Source organism: Hyaena hyaena, unplaced genomic scaffold, assembly GCF_003009895.1.
Source record: "Hyaena hyaena isolate Hyena2069 unplaced genomic scaffold, ASM300989v1 scaffold_8, whole genome shotgun sequence".
Taxonomy (NCBI): Eukaryota; Metazoa; Chordata; class Mammalia; order Carnivora; family Hyaenidae; genus Hyaena; species Hyaena hyaena.
This window is the reverse complement of record NW_024080640.1, coordinates 3,661,719-3,681,217: the sequence shown is the minus strand read 5'-3', so window position 1 is coordinate 3,681,217 and position 19,499 is coordinate 3,661,719. Positions and strand designations below refer to the sequence as shown.

Here is a 19,499-nt window from a genome sequence, read left to right as displayed (position 1 = left end):
TGGCCCCGCCTCCGCCCGGCTGGGGGAGGAGGAGAGGGCGTGGCCGCGTCCCCTGGGGACGAGAGCGGCCGCGACAGCTGGGGAAGGGCGGGCCTTCTCCCCGAGTGACGGGACGGCGACCCAACCGGCGCCAGAGCACGGGGCTGGCCTTCCTGCAGCCTCTTCCGCTCGCCGGCTGCGGCGCCTGGGACGGTTGCGGTGGGTCTGGGCGCTGGGAAGTCGTCCAAGATGATTAAAAAATTCGACAAGAAGGACGAGGAGTCTGGTACGCGCTGGGCTTCTGACGCCCACCCTCAGCCGCGGGGGCCCCTTCCTCGCCCGCCGCCACCTGCTCTTGGGGGCCGCGGACCCGAAGGCGTGGGCGCCGGTGTGCCAGGGGGCCGGAGTTGGAGCCCGCCCCTCCCTCCGCCCGGCTTCGCTTGGCTGCAGCCGGGGGCCTGCCCCTAGCCCCTCCCCCGGGCCCCGGAGCCTCCCCTCGGGTCGCGCGCTCCCGCCCCGCGCCCGCGCGCCGCTCGGGCTGCTCGGCGGCCCCGCCCCCCGCTCCCGCCCCCTCCCCTGGGCGCAGCCCCTCGGAGCCGCCTCCGCCGCGCTCGCCCGGGGTGGGCTGCCCGCAGAGAAGGCGGGCCCACGGCGCGTGGCGGAGGGAGTGGGTGCGCGCGTGTGCGAGGCGGGGGGCCCTGGTAGTGGGAGGCCCCGAGTGGGTCTGGGCTCGATGGGACCTGTGTGTGTATGAACTTGGAGGCGCCTTGTACCTTCCAGTCTTAACCATGGGGGTTAAGACTGTCCCATGGTATATAGGTCTTTTAATGCTCAGGCATCCAAAAGTCATTTGCGTTCTTGATACCGGTCTTTGGTCCGGAGCAAATGGGGAAGATGTCAAGCCACCTAAAAACAACAACAACCCCCCCTAAATCTCTAAACCCAAAGCCCTCAGTGTTTGGTGTTCTCCCATGGTGTGGTAGAGATTTGGGTTAGTAAATCTCCATGGCCCCTTCCAGCTTTATAGGCTTCTTTGCTAAACTCTTTTCTGCCTCGCAATAATTGTTGGAAACACCGAAGATAGTGCTTGCCTTTAGGAAAATCCAAAGGGCCCTGCCCCAATCTCATTAATCTTAGTTGTGTGCACATGACATTTATTTGTATCATTCACGTAAAAAGAGGACAAGGAAAGAAGACACTCCATTTTGGGCAGAGTTCCTGCAAAAGAGAAGTACAAGATCTTATAAGGATAGCAATGACAGCTAGTACCAGAATCAAAATGATTTTATTCAACTTATATGCAGAATGGTAATGATTGTCACTGTAATCTCCAAATGGTCACTTCACTTAGGTGAGATATCCCAAGCAATCAATACCCTTCTGTAGATAACGAGTGTGTCCAGGACAGCTATTAAAGACATTTTTTGTTTATAATATAGGTAGTGGCTCCAATCCCTTTCGGCATCTGGAGAAGAGTGCTGTCTTACAGGAGGTATGACTTGGAAGTATATTGTGTTCATTGTGTTTTTTTTAAGTTTATTTTTGAGAGAGAGAGTGTGCAAGCAGGGGAAGGGTGGGGGGGGCGGGCAGAGGATCTGAAGTGGGTTCTGTGATGACAGCAGAGAACCCCATGGGCGGCTCAGATTCATAAGCCCCAAGATCATGACCTGAGCCGGCACCCTGTGTTCTTTCTTTTTCTATTCCATTTTAGATGGTGGGGAGAGAGCCCCTCGAATACTATGATCCAAAATAAGAACTGAGGAATGTGATAACTGTGTTCAGAGGGAAAAGGAAGAGGGGTTATTTATCACTGGCAGGTCTAGAATTTATACAAATGCAAAAGCATGTAGACTCTGCTATATGGTGATAGTTTTAAGTAAAATGCTAAAGAGGTGTATAGTGCAAGGTTACTGAAGGAAGTTGTAGACATTAAACTGTCTTCAAATGATATAGTTAAATACTGTGATCCTACTTAACACATAAAACCCATAAAGTTGAAGTACTAGGTCTAAGGGAAGGAGTTAGTGTAGAATAGAATATCAAGACCATACCTAATAATGTATCATATACTATGACAAATTGAAAACTGTAAACAACTAACATTATTTGGATATTGTGATTGAACTATATTTTATGTTTATTAGAATATGTTTATTTGATTACAGTTGATTTTTTGCAATCTGGGATAGAAATGATAGCAATTTTACTAGTATTACAATGCTTTTTGTCCCCATAGGCTCGCATATTCAATGAAACACCCATCAATCCAAGAAGATGTTTACATATTCTTACAAAGATTCTCTACTTACTGAACCAGGTAAACTACTTTGATTTTCTTCAGGTTTGTTTCCTGGGATAACATGCAGTGAAGTACTTTCTGGAAAGTATCGTTATTTATTTATTTTTTTTAATTCATTTAATTCAAAAATCTACCGTGTTTGATTAAGGTAATGATATGTAAAACTTATTGAAGACAAGGTTTATGACATATACTTCTGTTTTATTCATGAGGTTCCAGACCAGCCAAGCACATGGTAGATTCTCAACACTGATTCGCATCTAACAAGTATTAGTTCATGTTAAAGCATGTTGTTTAGATTTGGACAGAGGTCTTTATGTCCCTCCAAAAATGTAGTACGAAATCTTAGACAAATTCCAAATAGATATTTTACCTTTTTTTGCGGGGGAGGAATATAATAGTGATGTTTTTCTATTCGATTTTAATAGATTTTATTTTTTATCCCTACCGTACCATGGTAAGCAATATGATTCTGAGCTTAACCATTTTGTTGCCTTAATGTCCTTTTCTATAAATGGTGATTATGATAGTACCTGTTTTATAAAGTTGTGATGATTCAATGAGATAATGAGTGTAAAGCATTGAGAATAGTCCTGGACACACACACCCAGGAATAGTTTTCATTCAGTCATTCAGCAAATATTTGTAATACACCTGCTGACTCCTGTGCTGCATTAGGCGCTGGGGATGTAACAGACAAAACTGACAGAAGTATTTGCTGTGATAGAACGTAGATTAGGTTTGCTTGTTATTAATTTAAATTTTTCTTGTGCTTGTGTTTGTTTTGCTTCAGACTAAAAAAGTGTCATGAAATGTCTAGGAGCTTAGAAAATGTGATTTTGTCTCTGAGATTCTCACACACACACACACACACACACACACACACACACACACTTCCGGTGGTTTACATATGGTGTTAAGAAGATTTGAATTCCATGACAATATCTTTTTTTTTTTAATGTTTTATTTCTAGGAGAGAGAGAGAGAGACAACGTGAGCAGGGGAGGGTCAGAGAGAGAGGGAGTCACACAGTCAGCACAGAGCCTGATGCGGGGCTCGAACCCACGAACCCGAGATCATGACCTAAGCGAAAGTCGGACGCTCAACCGACTAAGCCACCCAGGCGCCCCGACAATATCTTTTATTTTTACTGCATTTCATAACTGAAGACCTCATTTGGAGACATAATGACTTGTAGTTTGCAAATGGACACTGAGCAATGAGTGCATACTTTTACATAAAATATATTCCTACATAAACACCATGCTCCTCGGTGGTAGCATATTAGAAACATTTAAAGCAAAATCTGTTTGATTTAATTTTTCGTAGCACACATTGTGTCCAGGTTGGCTAAATCCATTATATAAGCAGAGTTTTGTTTTGTTTTTTCTTTAATGTTTATTTATTTTTGAGGGTGGGGGGGATGGGCAGAGAGAGTGAGGCACAGAATCTGAAGTAGGCTTCAGGCTCTGAGCTGTCGGCACAGAGCTCAAAGCAGGCTCGAACCCGTGAATGGGAGATCATGACCTGAGTCGAAGCCGGACTTAACGGACTGAGCCACCCAGGCTCTCCAAGTAGCATATACTTTTATATTGTCCAATACCTCTTTGATGGCCAACACATGTTGAAACATTTAATTATCTTGATAAGGAAATTACCACTATAATATGATAATCACACTCAACTACAGAAACAGGTTTGGGAACCTTAGTTTAATCTTTTGTCTAGTTGTTGATAATGCTTTATGGAAAAATACTTTTAAATTTCTACCACAGTTGGGGCACCTGGGTGGCTTAGTCAGTTAAGTGTCCGACTTCAGCTCAGGTCATGATCTCACGGTTTGTGAGTTTGAGCCCCATGTCGGGCTCTGTGCTGACAGCTCAGAGCCTGGAATCTGCCTCAGATTCTGTGCCTCTCTCTTTCTCTGCCTTTCCCCTGTTCACACTGTCTCTCTCTGTCTTCTCAAAAATAAATAAATGTTAAAAAAAAAAAAACTTTTTTTAAAGTTTCTACCACAGTTGACCTATTCATATATTCTAAATTTCAAATCAAAAAGTATGAATTTAGGGCTTATTAATATGACTGAAAAGTGCATGGACTTCTATGTATTCACTACATATTTATGAAAGAAATAGAGGGAAATCTCTTGCTGGTGAACAAGTTGGGTACTCTGATTTAAATGATTGTAGGGGCACCTGGGTGGCCAAGTCGGTTAAGTGTCCCACTTCGGCTCAGGTCAGGATCTCGTGGTTCGTGAGTTTGAGCCCCAAGTCAGGTTTTGTGCTGACAGCTCAGAGCCTGGAGCCTGCTTTGGATTTTGTGTCTCCCTCTCTCTCTGCCCCTCCCCCACTTGTGTTCTGTTTTTCTCTCTCTCTCAAAAATAAACATTTAAAAATTTTTGAAAAATAAAAATAAATGATTGTAAATTCTTATACTTTGTCTTTCGTCCTAAACTTTTAAAGTTTTTCATCAGAATTTGTTTATTCTTTTAAACTCTTATTCTTATAAATAGATTGAAGGCTAGTTCTGTTCCATGTGAGATTTGAAGCCCTGAAAAGTGATTGAGACTAATGCCTTATATAGGATTGCTTTTAATGAAATTAAATATTGAGATGGTCATGTTTCAGGTGGTCTCTAACCTGAAATTTTTTGAGTGTGAGTGAAATAGGTTATCTACCATCTTGATTCTTAAAAAAAAAAAAAAAAAAAAGTCATTCCCAGACCGGCAGCATTTGCAGCACCGGGAGCTAGTTAGAAATGCATAATTTCAGCCTTCACCCAGAGCCACTGAATCAGATTCTGCGTTTTGGCAAGATCCTCAGATGATTTATGAAGCACATTAAAGTTCTGATGCAAAGCATCGTCCAAAGGCTTACTTTCGTATAACTAATCTGGTTCCTGCCCTTGCAGTTGGTCCTTTTTTGCCACGTTTTCTGAGATTCCTAATATGTAGTTCTTTACAATTTAATATTTATTCTGCTCTTACAATATGTTAGGCTTTGTGCCGGGCATTGGATTATGGAAATATAAAAGGTGTGATCTCTGCTTATAGGTGGTGTGGTAATAACATGCCATTCTGATTAGGAACTCAATTTGCTATTATTTTCTACCTCCTTGTAAATTGCAATTCTCTAGGGAAATTAACATAGTTCCTGCTAACAGGTTAGAGACTCCTATTCCATAACTTTTCTAGCATGGCTTGTGATACTAAATTATTTTAAATAAGGAGTGAACAAAATGGCCATGCAGGTTTATAAATTGAAAGCCAGAATAATAGCATAGGGGCAGAATGTTTACAAAGAGATTTTCTTCCTGAGTTCTAAAAGAATTTTGCAGAAATGTAGAAAAAAATCCATAGTATACTTTAAGTTTAAGAAGTTGTTTTAAATTTTCCTTAGGGTGAGCACTTCGGAACTATGGAAGCCACAGAAGCCTTCTTTGCAATGACTCGGTTGTTTCAATCTAATGATGTAAGTCTTTCTATTTTTTCTTTTAGGCTAGGAAAACTCCTTTTATTCTTTTTCCTGGGGGACGTTAGAATGTTCTCAATTGGGAAAGGTTGCTTGAAATATTTAACATTACTAAAAAATTATTTGTCTTCATAACATTTTTAAATGTTCATTAAAAGGCCACATGAGTATGAGAGAGGGATAGTATGTAACGTAAAGCCCCCCCCCCTTCCTCCGCCCCCCGCATCTACCATACAGTCATAAAAGCTGCTACTGTTTGGCTTGTGGCACGCCACGGCGCAAGTGGACTGGTGTGGAAGTCAGTGGATATAGTTACCACCTCTCTAAGTTCTTAGTCAAGTTTCTGGTGAGCCTGGGGTTGCCACTGGTCAGCAGGACTGGCAGGTAAGAAAATGAGCTGGACGCAGATTGGGGAAGAGGAGGGGCGCCTGGGTGGCTCAGTCGGTTAAGCGTCCGACTTCGGCTCAGGTGATGATCTCGCGGTTCGTGGGTTTGAGCCCTGTGTCAGGCTCTGTGCTGGCAGCTAGCTCAGAGCCTGGAGCCTGCTTCAGATTCTGTATCCCCCTTTCTCTCTGACCCTCCCCTGCTCATGCTGTCTCTCCCAGAAATAGATAAAAAACATTAAAAAAAAAAAAAAATTGGGGAAGAGGACATGGGGAGGGAAAAGGAAGAATAAGGCCAAAGTCAAGCTGCTGGCCCCTTTGCATTTGTTTTTCTACCTTAAGCCACCCTGCCTCTCATAGCATAATGGCCATTGCTTTCCTTCTGTCTTTAAAACGTGGCACGTATTTCTCTTTTTCTCAGCTCTAGCTCAGAACCTGTAGGGAGGGCAGTCCAGGGAGATCTTTTCCCACCTTTCTGTTGACATAAATTGTCCAAATCTTGCAGTGTTTTTGGTATGTATTGCATATCTTCACAGGCCACATTATGGGCCCAACCCCCAGAAACTTCTAGGTTTTGAGCGTGGTTATGTGTCTGGCTAATGAGAAGTTTCAGGAGTAGGTGACTCCTGAAATCAGCTTCCTTGTCAGGCGACTGTCTCAGTTGAGGCTGTTACACACTCTTCAGGCAAAGGCATTTCCTCAGGCGGAGGAATGAAGGAGGCTTGGGGCGTGGAGGCCCAGCTGTATCAGAATCTGCCCATATGCCCCATCCCACTTCCCACGGTCCCACTCCTTCCTGATCAAAGTCTTCCCTTTAATATCAGATTCCCTGCAGCGTGTGTATGGGTTTTGCATTATAATTCGGCCACATAGAGGGTTTGCTTTTCAGAAGTCTTGGCCCTGTGTCCATATGACATAGGCTTCCGGTTAAGGCCTTTACCTAGTGCTTTACCTAGACTTTAAGCAGTGAATTTAAAACTCTGGACACATTTCTTTTACCAGGTTCTCCAGGGTACTTAGAAGCAGCTAACGCATTATAATAACCCATTTTTACACAACATCCCTTGGCAGCAACTACTGGGTTACTCAAGCTCTGTCTTCTATAGGTCTTTGATTCTGCTTCTCTCCAGGCAGCGATTTAAGTCCTTTGCCTCCACATGCCATGGACTACGAGTATCCCCTTTACGCCTGGAAATGGGGGCCATTAATGCCTTTTATCAAATCAGAGAGGCAATTTCAGATTTTTATTGTTAAGGTCCTGTTTCCCTGTAATCACTTCCTATACCAGAAATTTGGGCTTCAATCAGGGAAGCAGAACCATCATGATTACCATAGAATTACGTAGGAGAGGAGTTAGGCTAGAAAGCTTGGCATTTCAGGCTGCTGGAGTGGGGCCGTGGAGAGGGACTGTTATAACAATAATGGAAGGCTGCCGCCTCTTTGTGGCTTTGAATTTGTCGTGCAAGGGTCTGGTGGCGAGTTTGCTCAGAAGGCTGGCAGTTGGGAAGAAGAGCTGGACAAGGAGCAGAGAAGAGCATGCAGGGCAGGGAGGAAACAGAACGAGGACACACTCGAAGCTTGTAGCACAGAGGTTGTATTAAGAAAAGAAGGCATCCGGGCGCCTAGGTGGCTCAGTGTGTTAAGTGTCCGATTCCTGATTTCGCCTCAGGTCATGATCTTGCAGTCATGAGATAGAGCTCCGAGTGGGGCTCTGTGTTGATGGTGCAGAGCCTGCTTGGGATTCTCTCTCTTTAAAAAAAAAAAAAAAAAAAAAGAAGGCATGAAATAGTTTTCTAGGAAATGGATTGGGCAAATGAAGGACAGTATGAATGGCCCCTTGGAGTTAGTGGTCATGAATTGAAAGTATTGCCTGGTGGCACAGTGAATGTTTTTCTCTGGCTACACACTTCAGGATGCGGCGTGGAGCAGTTGGAGGTTGGATTTCATCAGAGTTAGGATTTTTGCCAGGTTAGTAAACAGGGAAGAGCAAGGGAGTTGAGTAATTGAAATATTAATGATGGAATCTGGTTAGGAGGCAAGTCAGGGCAGGGGCTGACTGGAACAGTCAGAAGTTGATCGGCTCGATGGATTGTAGGTCATGAGGGAGTGAAAGCGCTGTTGGAGTCAGGAGCAGTGGCTGGAGAGGAAGATGCTTAGAAGTGAAATTACGAGAGGGATACTGTTACCGGTGGGGGCAGCAGTGGAAATGGGTGGTTGCAGAAGGAAGCAGGACAGGGTTGTTGGGATAAGAGTCAGTTCCACTGAGTGGTTAGTCTTAGAAATATTGTCTGTATGGATATTAAAGTCACCTGTAATTATTGCTGGGATAATATTGGAAATCACGGTGGCAAACAAGATACTAATATTTTTTTAAAATAAGGGTAGTAACTGCAGGTCTCTATATGCAACGGGAGTGGCGACAGGTGATGCAGTCTAAAGGCATAAGCTTTACAGCCGGAGACTTTTAGGGAAGAACAGGGGTCAGTGGAAGAAGGCAGTGTAGAGATTTTGAACATGCAGTGAGCTTCCCCATCTGTACGGCTGGTGGACGAGGGTTAAAGGAGAGACCACAGCCACCACTTGGGAGGGCTGCGGCGGGGTTCTCAGGGAGGAACTGGCTTTCCGTTAGAGACGAGGTGAGGATGTTCAGAGAAGAGTTAAGGATGTAGGTGATGATGAAAGTGCCAGAGAACCTGGTGGGGGGTTTGGGATTTGAGAAGGATGGAAGAGAGAGTCATGTTAGGTGCTCTTCCCGGCCATGTGGGGATAAGGGTCCAGGTGGTGAATAATGACCAAGATATTTTAGGTTTTTTGTAGTGACTGAGGTAAGTAGCAATGGATAGCATGCTGTGATTCGTTTGGATGATCCCCTTGGGCGGAGTATGGAATTGAGGGTATGGTTTTTTTGGGGGGGGAGGAAGAAGAGGTGGGGATTTTGCTGGCAGCATGCGGAACTTCGTTTTCTAGCCTTCCTTTACCAGGGGGTGATTACTATCTGGAGATTGGTAACCTCCTATCGATGTTTCTGTATGTGTAGTACATACATTTGTATCCATAATTTATACTTCGTATTTTTGTATGTTTAAAAATATAAGTGATCATGTTATTATTGCTGTTTTTAAAACTAATATTTTTGAGATCTACCTTCTTACTACACATGCTTCTACTTTACTCATTTTCACTGCTGCATGTAATCCCAGTGGGTTAATATACAGTATTTTTATTTATTTATTCATTCTCCCATTGGTTGATAAGAGTTGTTTCTACCTTTTTGCTATTATAAATGATATTATACATAATATTTATGTATATGTCTTGTGCACATAGCAAAAATTTTTCTGAGATAGATAGCTACAACTGGCTTTTCTAGATAATGCTAGTTATCCGACCTTACCAAATTGATCTTTAAACTGATCTTGTATGAGTAATTTACATAGACATTGCTTCAAATCCTTGAATCAGTTCCTGATAATATACCATCAGATCTAATATCTGACATCCTGAAGAATGTGAAATGGCATCTCTTCGTGTTTTTAATTGGTATTTTCATGATCATTGCTGAAATTGAAATCTTCCTATGTTTAGTGGCCATTTTACTTTCCTCTTCTGTGAATTGTCTATTCATATTCTTTGCATATTTATAGTCCCCTTATTGACTTAGAGGAATTTCTTTTATTTTAGTATTTAAAAAAACAGCTTTATTGAGTCAACTTACATATTATAAAATTCACTAGGTGGCTCAGGTGGTTAAGTGTCCAACTCTTGATGTCAGCTCAGGTCATGATCTCACGGTTCATGAGTTCGAGCTTTGTGTCAGGCTCTGTGCTGACAGTGCAGAGCCTGCTTGGAATTCTCTCTCCCTCCTTCTCTGCCCCCACCCCACTCATACTCGCATGCGTTCTCTCTCTCTCAAAATAAATACACTTAAAAATAATAAAAAAATAAAATTCACCAATTTTAAGTGTACAGTTCACCGAGTTCTGACCAGTATGTGGAGTCATCAAACCATCTCCACGGTCATAATTTAGAACTCTTCATCACCCCTGAATGTGCCCCCACGTCACCTAATTGCCCATCTCCTTCCTCGGCCCCTACCATCCAGGTCAGTGATCTACTTTCTGACAACATAGTATAGCATTTTCTAGAATTTCACTTAAATTTAATCATATAACATGTAGCCTTTTATGACTTTTATGTCTTATTTCTTTCTCTTAGTTTCTGGCCTTTGAGACTGATTGAAGTTTTTGTGGGTATCGGTGGCTTTTCACTTTTACTGCTGTGTAGTAGTCCACTGTATGGCCGTGGTCTCGTTTACTTACCATTCAAAGTTCATGGACTTTTGGGTCGTTGCCAGTTTATGGATATTATGAACAAAGCTGCCGAAAGTGATTATTCAAGTACAAGTCTTTGTGTGGACCTACTTTCATTTTTGTTGCTTACTATCTAGACATGGCAATGTTGGATTTGCATTTCCTTACTGATGAATGTATTAAGCAAATATATGCTTATTTGCCATCTGTGTATCTTCTTTGGTGAAGTGTCTGTTCAGATCTTTTACTTTTTAAAAAGAAATCATGTCGCTTGTCTTCTTATTTGAGTTGTAGGCTTTCTTTATATTTTCTGGATACAAGACCTTTATCAGATAGGTGTTTTGTAAATATTTCCTCCCAGTGTGTGGCTTGTATTCTCATTCATTTATATTGTTGTCTTCTCCATTAAAAAAAACAGTATCGGGGTGCCTGGGTTGCTCAGTCGGTTGGGCATCCGACATCAGCTCAGGTCATGATCTCACAGGTGATGATCTCACAGCTCGTCGGTTCGAGCCCCGCATCAGGCTCTGTGCTGAAAGCTAGCTCACAGCCTGGAGCCTGCTTCAGATTCTGTGTCTCCCTCTCTCTCTGACCCTCCCCTGTTCACGCTGTCTCTCTCTGTCTCTCAGGAAAAAAAAAAAATTAAAAAATTTTTAAAAAGTATAATTTTCAGAAATTCACCCTTTATAGAATATAGTGTTATGAATTTTGACAAATGCATACAGTACTATCATCACCATTGCAGTCAAGATTTAGAATGTTTCCATCACTCCAGAAAGTTCCCTCATGCCTCTACATACGATCTATTCCTCCCATCCTCTGTCCCAGGCAGCCACATCTTTTTTCTTTCTGCATAGTTTTGCCTGTCTGGAAAGTCATAACAGTGATACCAAACCGTATGAATGAAGCCTGTGGAGTCACTTAGCATATTGCATTTGAGGTTTATCTCTGTTATCGTTTGTATCAGTAGTTCACTTCTTTTTATATCACCATAGTATTCTATTATACGGGCGTACCTCAGCTCCATTTCTTTGTGCCATTTGAAGGATATTTGGTTTAATACCGGGTTTCAGTGGTTACGAATTAAGTTGCAGTAAACATTCACATATAAATTTTTAAGCGTAAGTTTTTATTTCTCTCGGGTCAGTTGCTAGGAGTGGGCTTGCCTGGTCACCCATGATAGGTGTGGGCACGTTTACCTTTGTAAGAAGCTGCCAACCCCTCTTCCATTTCCACCATCACTGTTGGAAAGTTCTAGTGAATTCTGGCTGACACTTAGTGTTGTCTTTTTTTGCTTTTTAAAATTTCTTTTTAATTTTAGCTATTCTAATCGTGATAATTCTTTGTAGTTTTAATTTGCATATTCCTAATGACTAATAATGTCATACATATTTTCGTGTGCTTTTTTTGCCTTGTGTATGTTTTCAGTACTGAAGTATTTCTTTGTATCTTTTGCCCATTTTTAATAATTTGGTTGTAAATTATCTTATTTTTGAGTTTTGAGAGGTCTTTGTATATTCTGAATACAAGTCCTTTATCAGATATGTTTCCTAAGTATTTTCTCTGAGTCTGGCTTGTTTTTTTTTTTTTTCATTTCATAGTCTTTCAAATGACAGAAGTTTTAAATTTTGATGAATTCCAGTTTATCAGATTTTTCTTCTGTTGTGAATTATGCTTCTGATGGTTATGATAGAAATCTTTGCCTAACCCAGTGTCACAAAGATTTTCTCCTATGCCTTTTTTTCTTAAAATATATTTTTTTAAATGTTTGTTTATTTTTTTTTTTAATTTTTTTTAATGTTTTATTTATTTCTAGGAGAGAGAGAGAGACAACGTGAGCAGGGGAGGGTCAGAGAGAGAGGGAGTCACAGACTGAAACAGGCTCCAGGCTCTGAGCTGGCAGTCAGCACAGAGCCCAACGCGGGGCTCGAACCCACGGAACCGCGAGATCATGACCTAAGCGAAAGTCGGATGCCTAACCGACTAAGCCACCCAGGCGCCCCGAATGTTTGTTTATTTTTGAGAGATACTCAGAGTGTGAGCAGGGGAGGGGCAGAAAGAGAGAGGAAGACAGAGAATCCAAAGCAGGCTCCAGGCTCTGAGCTGTCAGCACAGAGCCTGATGCGGGACTCGAACTCATGAACTGTGAGATCATGACCTGAGCCGAAGTCTGATGCTTAACCGACTGAGCCACCCAGGAGCCCCTCCTATGCCTTTTTTTCTAGGCATTTTGATCCATTAAGTTTTGTATATGACGTAAAGTAAGGGTTGGATTTCTTTTTGCCTCCCTCCCCTACCTCCTGTCACCACCTCCTCCTTTTCCTCTTTCTTTTCTGGACGAATGGTACTAGAATAGTTGCATATCACAAAATGCAAGAAGGAGGAGGAGATGATGACTGAGTTACATGGGCACCTGGAGCATTTTATCTTGTTTCATTGATTTATGTCTTTATTCTTATCCCAGTATCATACTGTCTTGATTACTATGCCTTTATGGTAAGTTTTAAATCAAGGAGTACACATTTTCCTTTTTTTCTTTTCCTTTTTCAAAAGTTTTGGGTCTTCTTGGTTCTTTGCCTTTCCATATGAATTTTAGAATCAGTTTCCATTTCTGTTATTTAAAATCTGCTGGAACTGTGATAGGGATGACATTGGATCTGAAGATCAATTGGAGGAGAATTGACATTATAACATTAGTGTGTTTTTGGCCACACAAACATAGTATTTATCTCTCCTTCTTCAGGTCTCTTAAATTTCTGTCAGCAGTCTTGTAGCTTTTAGAATAAAAGTCCTGTATATATTTTGTGAAATTCATCCCTAGTTAAGACTTTTTTTAAATTTTTTTTTTATGTTTTATTTATTTCTGAGAGAGACAGACAGCGTGAGCAGGGGAGGGTCAGAGAGAGAGGGAGATACAGGATCCGAAAATAGGCTCCAGACTCTGAGCTAGCTGTCAGCACAGAGCCTGATGCGGGGCTCGAACCCATGAACTGTGAGATCATGACCTGAGCCGAAGTTGGACGCTTAACTGACTGAGCCACCCAGGTGCCCCACCCTAGTTAAGACTTTTAAAGTACTACTACTGCATCTATATCGCTTACAGTTTATAGAAATTAAATTGCTTTTTGCATATTGACCTGTTTCCTGTGGTTGTGTTAATTTAATAGTTCTAGGAGTATTTTGGAAGACTCCTTAGAATTTATTTTTTCCCTTTCAATCTGTATCTGTATGCTCTTTGTTTCTCTTACCTTACTGTCTTCTTGCACTATTCTACAGTGTAAATAGAAGTGAGGGTTGGGGACATCCTTGCTTTGTTCCTGATCTGGGGGAGAAAGTATTTAGTCTTTCACCACTAAGTATGGTGTTAGCTCTTAAGTTTGTCATAGATGACCTCTGTCAGGTTGAGGAAGTTCCATTCTATTCCTAGTTTGCTGAGAGAATTCTTTTTGTGAGTGGTATTGAATTCTGTCAACTGCTTTTTCTATATCCACTGGATTATCATGCCTTTTCTTTTTCAATATGTTAATATGGTGAGATGCATTTATTTATTTTTCCAGAAAATAGAAAATCTTTGGTTTCTGTTTGTTAAAATACGGTGAGCATTTTTGAGTGTGTGGTCATGAAATATATTGATCTGCAGGTTTTTCTTATAATATTTTTTTCCTGGATTTTGTGTTTGGATTAGTGCTGGCCTCAAAATGAATTGGAAAGTGTTTCTTCCTCTTCTGCTTTCTGGAAGAGTTTTTGTAGAATCATTATTAATTTTTCCTGAAATGTTTGATGGAGTTCACTATTAAAGCTGGCTTCTTTAGGCAAAGGTTTTTGATAATTAACTCCATTAAAAAGAGTAGACTTGGTGCTATCTGTTCAGATTAGTTATGTTCTTCAGTGAGCTCCGGTAGTTTGTGTCTTTGAAGGAATTTGTTCATTTCATTGAAATTGTTGAACTTTGTTTTCCTAAAACTATTCACGACATTCACTTATTTTTGTAGTGTTTGTAGGGTCGGTAGTAATGTCTTCTCTTTCATTCTGATACTGATAAATTTTATCTTCCCTTTTATTCCTGGGAAGTTTGTCTAGAGCTTTATAAAGCTTATTGATCTCTTCATACAACCAGCTTTTTGTTTCATTGATTTTTCTCTATTGTTTTTCTTTTCCAAATTAATTGTGCCCAAAAAAAAAAAAATGCTGAGAAATCCAGCCATAAGAAGGGAAAACAGAAAGAAAGATGGATCAAGGAGAAACATAAATCATATCATAAGGTGGCAGATGTAAAAGCTGTGCACCAAAGCTGCACTGAATGTAAACGAAAAACACAAAGAATATTTGTAAGAATTGATTGTTGCGGTGCCTGCCTGACTTAGTTGGTGGAGTGTGTGATTCTTGATCTCAGGGTTGTGAGTTCGAGCCTCACATTGTGTGCAAAGATTACTTAAAAATAAAATCTTAAAAAAAAAACCATCGACTGTATACTGAGCCATAAAGCAAGGGACAACAAATTTTAAAGGAATGAAAATGTACAATGTTCTCTAATTACAAAGGATTAGTGTTGGAAATTAATAGTAAAATTAATAACAATTTTACAAAGGACTGGTGTTGGAAATTAATAATAAAAGAGTACCTAGGCATTCACCATATAATTTGATATTAAAAACATATTTCTGGGGGCACCTAGGTGGCTCAGTCACTCAAGTGTCTGACTCTTGGTTTCCAGCTCAGGTCACGATCTCAGTTTGCAGGACTGAGCCCTGCTTCACTGTCAGTGTGGAGCCTGCTTGGGATTCTCTCTCTCTCTCTCCCCCTCTGCCCCTCCCCTGCTCGTGCTATCTCTGTCTCTCAAAATAAATAAATAAACTAAAAAAAGAAAACCTGGGGTGCCTGAGTGGCTTAGTCGGTTAAGCGTCCGACTTTTGTTTAGGTCATGATCTCGCGGTTTGTGGGTTCGGGCCCCGCGTTGGACTCTGTGCTGACTGCCAGCTCAGAGCCTGGAGCCTGTTTCAGTCTGTGACTCCCTCTCTGACCCTCCCCTGCTCACGCTGTCTCTCTCTCTCTCTCCTAGAAATTAAAAAAAAAAAAAAAAAGAATTAAAAAAAAGAAGACCTATTTCTGTTCTGTTACTAACCATGATGTAGTAAAGGGGTGAGGCTTACCCTGCTGACTACAAATACCTAGAAAATCAAACAAGATATTATTACACAGTGGTTTTCAGTCTTTAGATTAACAGGCATTCCGGGACTGTGATCTGAAAAAAAGAAAAGCAGAGTGAGCCCTAACATTATCTCATGTCCAGAGGCAATTTACAGGTTTCAGGTCAAGGAGGGCACTTTGAAAAGGAGGCTAGTTACCGCTCTGAGTTGAGGAAACAGATGGAGTTTGAGGAAGCCAAGAAAGCTCAAATTTGTAGAGCAGAGTACTAAAGAGGAAGGAAATGGGGGGGGGGAGAGAGAAGCAAAAAAGGAAGGAGATAGTTCTAGCAGTTTGCTGAGGGGCTCCACTTAATCTTTGGATAAGAATTGATCTGTGCATATGTAAAAGGAAACTTACCCAAGGCTAAAGAAAGGATCACCAGAACACAGGGCTAACAATTGTTCGTATTTCCACCCGTGAGAGTGGAAAGACCTTTTCTTTTAGTGTAGTTCTCAGAAAGGTATCAGCTTGGGGCCCCTGGGTGGCTCAGTCCGTTAAGTGGGCTGACTTAGGCTCAGGTCATGATCTCGCGGTTCATAAGTTCAAGCCCCACATGGGGGCTCTGAGATGTCAGCCTGCTTCAGATTCTGTGTCTGCTTCTCTCTGCCCCTCCCATGCTCACATTCTATCTCTCCCTCAAAAAATAAATAAACATTAAAAAAATTTTAATGAAAAATATACTGCATGGCGTTAATAGCAGATTAGAGACTATAGGAGGAAAAATCAGTAACCCAGAAGACAGATAGAAACTATCCAAAATGAAGCCAAGAGAGAAAAAAGACTGAATAAAAATGAACAGGGCATCAGTGGGATAATAGTTTGGAAGTTTTTAGTGGTTACCCTAGAAATTGCAATATGGGTATTTGACTTTTAGAATCTAACATTTATCTTTATCTTGTACCTGTTAGTGGAAGATTTGAGAACCTTAGGACACTTAGTCTTTATGTATGTGAATATGTAAACATGTGTATCTATACATACACACATGCACATTTATATACATACGTATATCATAACACATCAGTTTTTGTGGGTTTTTAGTTGCTGTTCATTAAAGTTTACTCATGTCCTTACCACTTTTTAAAGAAAGCTTTTATTTTTTTATGTTTTATTTATTTCTGAGAGAGGGAGAGACAGAGACAGAGACAGACAGACAGACAGACAGACAGCGTGAGTAGGGGAGGGGCAGAGAGAGAGGGAGATACAGAATCTGAAGCAGGCTCCAGGCTCTGAGCTGTCAGCACAGAGCCCAACTTAGTCCGAATCCATGAGCTATGAGATCGTGACCTGAGCCCAAGTCAGATGCTTAACCAACTGAGCCACCCAGGCGCCCCAAGAAAGCTTTTATTTTTTTAGAGCAGTTTTAGGTTTACAACAAAATTAAAAGGAAGGTAAAGAGATTTTCTGGGTACTCCCTGAAGCCACATATGCATAGACTCCCCTGTTACCAACATCCCCTACCAGAGTGGTAATTTGTTATAATTCATGAACCTACATTGGCACATCATAATCACGTGGAGTCCATAGTTTATGTTAATGTTCACTCTTGGTGTTGTAACTTCTGTGGATTTGGGCAAATGTATCATGAGATGCATCCATCATTAAATAATATAGAGTATTTGTTTTTATTTTCATATATATTTTAAATGTTATTGTTTTTGAGAGAGAAACAGAGTACGAGTAGGGAAGGGTCAGAGGGAGATGGAGACACAGAATCTGAAGCAGGCGCCAGGCTCTGAGCTGTCAACATAGGGCCCAGCATGGGGCTCAAACCCATGAACCACAAGATCATAACCTGAGCTGAAATCAGACCCTTAACTGACTGAGCCATGTAGGCGCCCCTACAGAGTATTTTCACTTGAAAATCCTCTGTGCTTTAACTGTCTCCTTTTCTGGGATGTCATATAGTTGGAAGTATATAGCATGTATCTTTTACAGATTGGTTTCGTTTGCTTAGTAATATGCATTTAATTTCCTCCATGTCTTTTCATGGCTTGATAGCTCATTTTCTTTTTAGTGCTGAGTAGCATTCTTTTGTCTGGATGTACCACAGTTTATCCACTTACCTACTCAGGGGCATGTTGGTTGCTTCCAAGTTTTGGCAATTATGAATAAAGCTGCTCTAGACATCATATGCATGTTTTTATGTGGACATAAGTTTTCAACTCCTTTAGGCAAATACCAAGGAACATGACTGTTGGATTGCATGGTGAGAGTATGTCTAGTTTTGCAAGAAGTCACCAAACCATCTTTCAAATTGGCTGTACCATTTTTATTCCCACCAACAAGTGGGAGTTTCTTATGCTCCATATCCTCATCAGCATTTGGTGTTGTCACTGTTCTGGATTTTGGCCATTTATTAGGATTGTAGTGGTTTCTCATTATTTTAATTTGCCTTTCCCAAATGACGTATGGTATGGAGCATCTATAACATAAAGAACTCTTATACTTTAATACTTTCATATGCTTATTTGTCATGTTTATCTGTTTCAGTGAAGTGTCTTAAGGTCTCTAGCCCATTTTTAATCATATTGTTTTTCTTATTTTTGACTTTAAGAGGTTTTTATATATTTAGGGTGACAATCCTATATAGGGTGACAAACATTTTCTCCTAGTATGTGGTTTGTCTTTTTATCCTCTTGACATAGGCTTTTGCAAAACAGAAGTTCTTACTTTTTTTTTTTTTTAACGTTTATTCATTTTTGAGAGAGAGAGTGAGAGACAGAGCGTGAGCTGGGTAGGGACAGAGAGAGAGGGAGACATAGAATCCGACCCAAGCTCCAGGCTCTCTGCTGTCAGCAGAGAGCCCGACATGGGGACTGAACTCAGGAACTGTGAAATTAAGACCTGAAGCGAAGTCGGACACTCGTCCGACTGAGGCACCCAGGTGCCCCTTACCACTTTCCTTATACTCTTCATTGCTTGCTATATTTCTGAATTATTATCTAGAATAATTTTCCATGAGCCTGAAGAATATACCTTTTAGAATCTTTTCCTTCCTAGACTTTAGATACTTTATCCTATGCCTCTAAGGCCCTGGGCTTGTACTTCTCTGGCTGTGAGGTATTTGCTTTCCATTTGGGCATCTATGAATTTTCTCTTCATTTTGCCCTTAGCTACTGAGTTAAATTTTTTATTCCTATTTTATTCAACATTTCTGTGTACTTGTTTAGGCAGTGTGTTCTAGTGGTTACAAGCACATCTTTGCCAGAACTTTGTAATGTCACTCTTTTTCATTTTAGCCATTTCGATGGGTGTGAGGTAGTATCGAAGTATGGTTTTTTGTATTTTCCCCAATGACTAATAATGTTGAGCCCCTCTCCACACTCCCCATTTTTTTGTGCTTTAGCTGAATTTTTTTAAATTTCCAGTTTTATTCTGCTTCAGGGTAGATTTTTATCTGGGGCTGGGGAGCAAATTTTCTTCAGGTCTAAGTTTTGGGTTTTATTTTTTGTTTTCTTCTCATAGTAGGTTTGTATGGGTGTCGTCTGTTCCGTTCATCTGACCCCTCATGGCTTTCTCTTTGTCTTTTCACTTTCTCTTTCTCTGGATGATTTTTTACTGTGTTTAATCACTATGAGAATCCTCAGTTCCTTCTTCCCCTCCCTTAGTGGGCTCACTAGTATCCACCAGGTTCTTTCTACAGTTTGGAGTCTGGAGCTGGGTATGATGTATTTGAGTTTCACTATTTATAAGAAACGTGACGTTGCTTGGTAGGGAACGAGGCTAGACTAGGTACAGGAACCAGTGCCCATAGTGTATGAATAAACGAGAGAGCAGGGGAGGAGGAAGGTTGATGAAACTTTACTATTGGTAAGTAGCAGTTACTTTAGATCCAGGTATCCTTCTAGAAATCTTGATAATTGAAAGT

At 41.1% G+C, this 19,499-nt stretch overlaps 1 protein-coding gene across 1 annotated transcript in view; it reads left to right on the top strand.

The window, feature by feature from the left end:
* The first annotated feature begins 168 nt into the window (after positions 1-168).
* Positions 169-19,499, top strand: part of COPG2 (COPI coat complex subunit gamma 2) — a 109,120-nt gene continuing 89,789 nt past the window's right edge. Inside the window, exons 1-4 of the mRNA XM_039243203.1 lie at positions 169-265; positions 1,419-1,471; positions 2,216-2,296; positions 5,677-5,748. Coding sequence (XP_039099134.1) covers positions 229-265; positions 1,419-1,471; positions 2,216-2,296; positions 5,677-5,748 — 243 coding nt within the window. The 5' untranslated portion in view covers positions 169-228. The remainder of the gene's footprint in view (positions 266-1,418; positions 1,472-2,215; positions 2,297-5,676; positions 5,749-19,499) is intronic.